Source organism: Glycine soja, chromosome 15 (genome assembly GCF_004193775.1).
Source record: "Glycine soja cultivar W05 chromosome 15, ASM419377v2, whole genome shotgun sequence".
NCBI lineage: Eukaryota > Viridiplantae > Streptophyta > Magnoliopsida > Fabales > Fabaceae > Glycine > Glycine soja.
The window spans coordinates 36938633-36942868 of NC_041016.1; the positions used below are offsets into that span (position 1 = coordinate 36938633).

The 4236-nt window shown below is 39.5% G+C and overlaps 1 protein-coding gene across 1 annotated transcript; it reads left to right on the top strand.

Moving 5' to 3' along the window:
* The first annotated feature begins 1404 nt into the window (after positions 1–1404).
* Positions 1405–1916, top strand: LOC114386112. Its single transcript, XM_028346115.1, has 2 exons — positions 1405–1584; positions 1668–1916. The coding sequence occupies exons 1-2, from the start codon at positions 1405–1407 to the stop codon at positions 1914–1916; spliced, it is 429 nt and encodes a 142-aa protein (XP_028201916.1).
* Positions 1917–4236: the final 2320 nt, after the last annotated feature.

Here is a 4236-nt window from a genome sequence, read left to right on the forward strand (position 1 = left end):
TTTGCATGCAAATAATGTCTTCTGCAAGTGTTTTGATTCCCATAGACTTGGAAATTAACGCAATTTGGCAGGAAAAGGAACACAGAAAGGAATAGAAAGTTTTTGCAGGACATTGAGGCAGCAGCAATTCAGGAAGAACGTCTATCTTTTGAGGCATCTTCTAGTTTTCCAAAACAAGGGGAATCTCACATAGTATTATTTGAAGCCAATATCATGGTTGATGAACCAAGAAGAGTTACCCTTGAAGATTACTCTAGCTCAAGTGTGCCGCAGTTCTTTACTAGCATTGCACGGCCAGAGGTTCAAGCACAAAATATAACATATCCACATTCATTAATTCAGTTGATTCAGAACAATTTGTTTCATGGTCTGCCCAATGAAGACCTGTATGCATATCTAGCCACTTATATTGAGATTTGCAACACTGTCAGACTGGCTGGTGTGCCTGAGGATGCTGTTAGATTAAGCTTGTTTTCATTTTCCTTGTTAACCCAATTACATTTTGGACAACCTTCACCCTCTTATGTTTTGTAGGTTGTGTTATATGTGGTGGAGCACATGATTTTGGCTGCTGCATTCCCACAGAAGATACAGCACATGAAGTGAACTACACGGGGAACCACCCAAGACCAAACTTTAATGCAGGTGGGTATTCTGGATTTCAACATGGCCAACAATTTAATCAGCAACTGGGACAGTGGAGAACTCACCCTAGTAATCAGTTTAATAAAGACCAGGGTAGGCCATCTAATAGGCCACAACAACAAGGGCCTAATCTCTATGACAGAACGACGAAGCTGGAAGAGACTCTTGCTCAGTTCATGCAAGTATCCATGTCCAATCAAAAGAGCACAGAGTCAACCATCAAGAATCTAGAAGTCCAGGTGGGACAATTGGCAAAACAACTGGCAGACCGACCGTCAAGCAGCTTTGGAGCCAACACAGAGAAGAATCCAAAGGAGGAGTGCAAGGTTGTTATGACTAGAAGCAAAATGGTGAGCATGAATGAAGGTAATAAGAGGATGGGTGAAGAAAAACAACAACTGATGACTGAACCAAAAATTGCCCCAGTGGTGGAACCTTTGAGTGAGACTGAGGAAGAAGTAGAAGCAAAAGATGATCAGTAGAAGGAGATACCAATAATAGTGAGTGAAAAAGAAATAAGTAAGAAGGAAACGAAAGAAAAAGAAAGAGAGAAAGAAAAAGAAAATTAAAAAAAATGAAAAAGAAAAAGAAAGAAAAGAAGAAAAGAAAAAGAGCAAGAGTGAATGTGCTAGAGAGAAAAAGAAAGAAGCATCTCTAGTTGAAGGGATAGAAGTACCATATCCCTAGGTACCTTCTAGGAAGGACAAAGAAAGACATCCAGCTAGATTTCTGGATATTTTCAAGAAGCTAGAAATTACCATGCCCTTTGGAGAAGCTCTACAGCAGATGCCGCTCTATGCTAAATTTCTGAAAAATATGCTAACTCGGAAGAACAAGTACATCCATAGTGACACCATAGTTGTGGAGGGGAACTGTAGTGCCATAATTCAACGTATCCTTCCACCAAAACATAAGGATCCAGGTAGTGCACTATACCTTGTTCTATATGTGAAGTTTCTGTTGGTAAGGCTCTTATTGATTTGGGAGCTAGTATTAATTTGATGTCGCTTTCCATGTGTCAGAGGCTTGGAGAGTTGGAGATAATGCCGACTAGGATGACTTTACAGTTAGCAGATCGCTCCATCACCAGACCCTATGGAGTAATAGAGGATGTTTTGGTTCGGGTCAAACACCTTATCTTTCCTACTGACTTTATGGTAATGGACATAGAGGAAGATATAGATATTCCCTTAATTTTTGGGATGTCCATTTATGGCTACTGCAAGCTGTGTAGTAAACATGGGAAAAAAGAAGCTAGAAATGGGTATTGAAGATAAAAATGATTAGCTTTGAGCTATTTGATGAAGAAAGGACATTGCTGGACCAGAATGTTTGTCTAGAAGAGAAGGTTCTGAAGGAGAAAACCAAGATTGATCTGGGCTGACAAACACTTTTGCGTCAAGCTAGTGACATTAAAAGAGCGCTTCCTAGGAGGCAACCCAGCTTATTTTATTCTTTTCCTTATTTTCATTTTCATTACTTGAACATTTAACTTTGATTGTGGGAATATATTTCAGCATGCATTGCATTGAAAAAAGGGGTTTCAAAAGCTTTCTTGAGCTATAGACTGAAAATTTAACTTTGAAAATTTTCAAAAGTCCATTCGCTAAACGCAGCCCTTGCGCTAAGCGAAATTCTCTACAGGCGCTAAGCGAGTTGTGCTTGCGCTATGCACCTTAACCCCTGACCATTGGCTGTAGTGGTCTCGCTAAGCGTGTGCTCCACGCTAAGCCTAAAAACTTCTCTAGATTTCAATTCTTTCGAATTGGGCTTAGCACAGCCACTCGCTAAGCACGCAAACCTTTCTAGAATTGCATTTATGAGAATTGCGCTAAGCGAGGTGGCTCGCTTAGCGAGACCCACTCTTTGCATTTAAGAAGCAATTGATTCGTTAAGCGTGGCCATTGCCCGCTAAGCGCGAGTTGCAGGCCAATCAAATCTGCAGAACCCGCTAAGCGCGTATCTTTGCGCTAAGCCCAAAAACTTCTCTGGAATTTCAAATTTTTTAATTGGGCTTAGCGAGCAGATTCGCTAAGCGCGCATGTTTAAAAACTCAGACGTCACTTTGGGCTCGCTTAGCGAGTCTATGCACTAAGCGAGAGGATCGAAATTTGCAAAATGTAAATAGGCGTAACTGCCTTTAGCAGTTACCACCCCACTCTCTTCAGCATCTCCTCCTTCCCTGCATTTTTCTACATCTCGCTTTCATTTCCAATTTGCCTGCAGTTTTTGCTTCCTTTGCACTCTCAATCTTAGAAATTCAAGTAAGTGTTTCAACCTTGTCTTTAGTTTCATAAAAGTTTTAAACTTTAGGTTAGTTGACTTAGTTTCTGTGTTTTTTTGTTCGCTAAGCGTGCCCTGTCATGGTAAGCACAATTATCTCTTTGTTTTTCTATTTGTTGGAATTGGGCTTAGCGAGCCTGCTCGCTAAGCCAGTGCTGTTTAGTAGAGTAGTCATGCTAAGCGCACCTTGCCGCGCTAAGCGCAAATCCTTATCTATATTTAGTAAATAGGGGGTACAAATAGCAACCAGACCCACTTGGGCCTTCCAGGAAGTTCTCCAGAAGGCGGTGCCTTATGGAGGAAGCAACCTCGCTCGCTTGGGCAAGCTGAGCTCGCCTGGGCGAGTTGGGTGGCAAGCTCTTCCCTCATTTTCCTATAAATAGGGGGAGGAAGGAAGAACAAAAATGTTCAACCCTCCTGGTATCTGAGAATCACTTAAAATTAGTGAGAAAAATTGTTTCCGTGAAGAAAATCCAAGCCGAGGCGCTTCCGTAACGCTTCCGTGGGTGATTTCGCGAAAATTTTCAACCGTTCTTCGTCGTTCTTCGTTCGTTCTTCGGTCTTCAACTGGTAAGTTCCCGAAATCAAACTTTTCAATTCATTCTATGTACCCTCAGTGGTCCTCATTTGTTTTGTGTGCTTTTATTTTTATTTCATTTACTTTCCGTACCCCCTTTCGACGTGCTTTAATTATTTATTTAAGTCATTTTCTCGCCTAAACCAAAAATAAAATAAATTTCCACTGATCATTCATATTATAACATCCTTTAATTTCTGTTAAAATGAAATCCGACTGTTCGGTCATGCCATAACCACGTTTAAAATCAAAAAGAGGCAAAATAATAATATAATAGTAAAAAAATATCTTTTAGTAAAATAATAAAAAAAAATCAATCGGACGTTTTTTCTTTGGGATTTTCCTTTCTTAATCGAATCGACTAATAACCAATGTGAAACTAAGGCTAAAATAAATTCATAAATCAAACTTTTGTTCATCGCCTAAAAAATCCATTTTTAAAGGTCCAACGCCTTGAAATGGTCCTTTCCGCTTTTATTGGTTAAACGTAGATTTTCTAAAGGCCTAAAATCAACATGTAGCTTTATTACCTCTTTCAAAAAATAATAAGAGATCATTAATGGTCTAATGCCTTAATTTTTTCTCTCCTTTCAAAAGAATCAAAAGATTGTTTAATGGTCCAACGCCTTAAATGACCTTTCATTCAATAAAAACATATCTTGCAAAAAAGGATGAAAACAACTTAACCAATGCTTAGTTCTCAAAGAACTACGTAGGTCTGATTTCCTTAT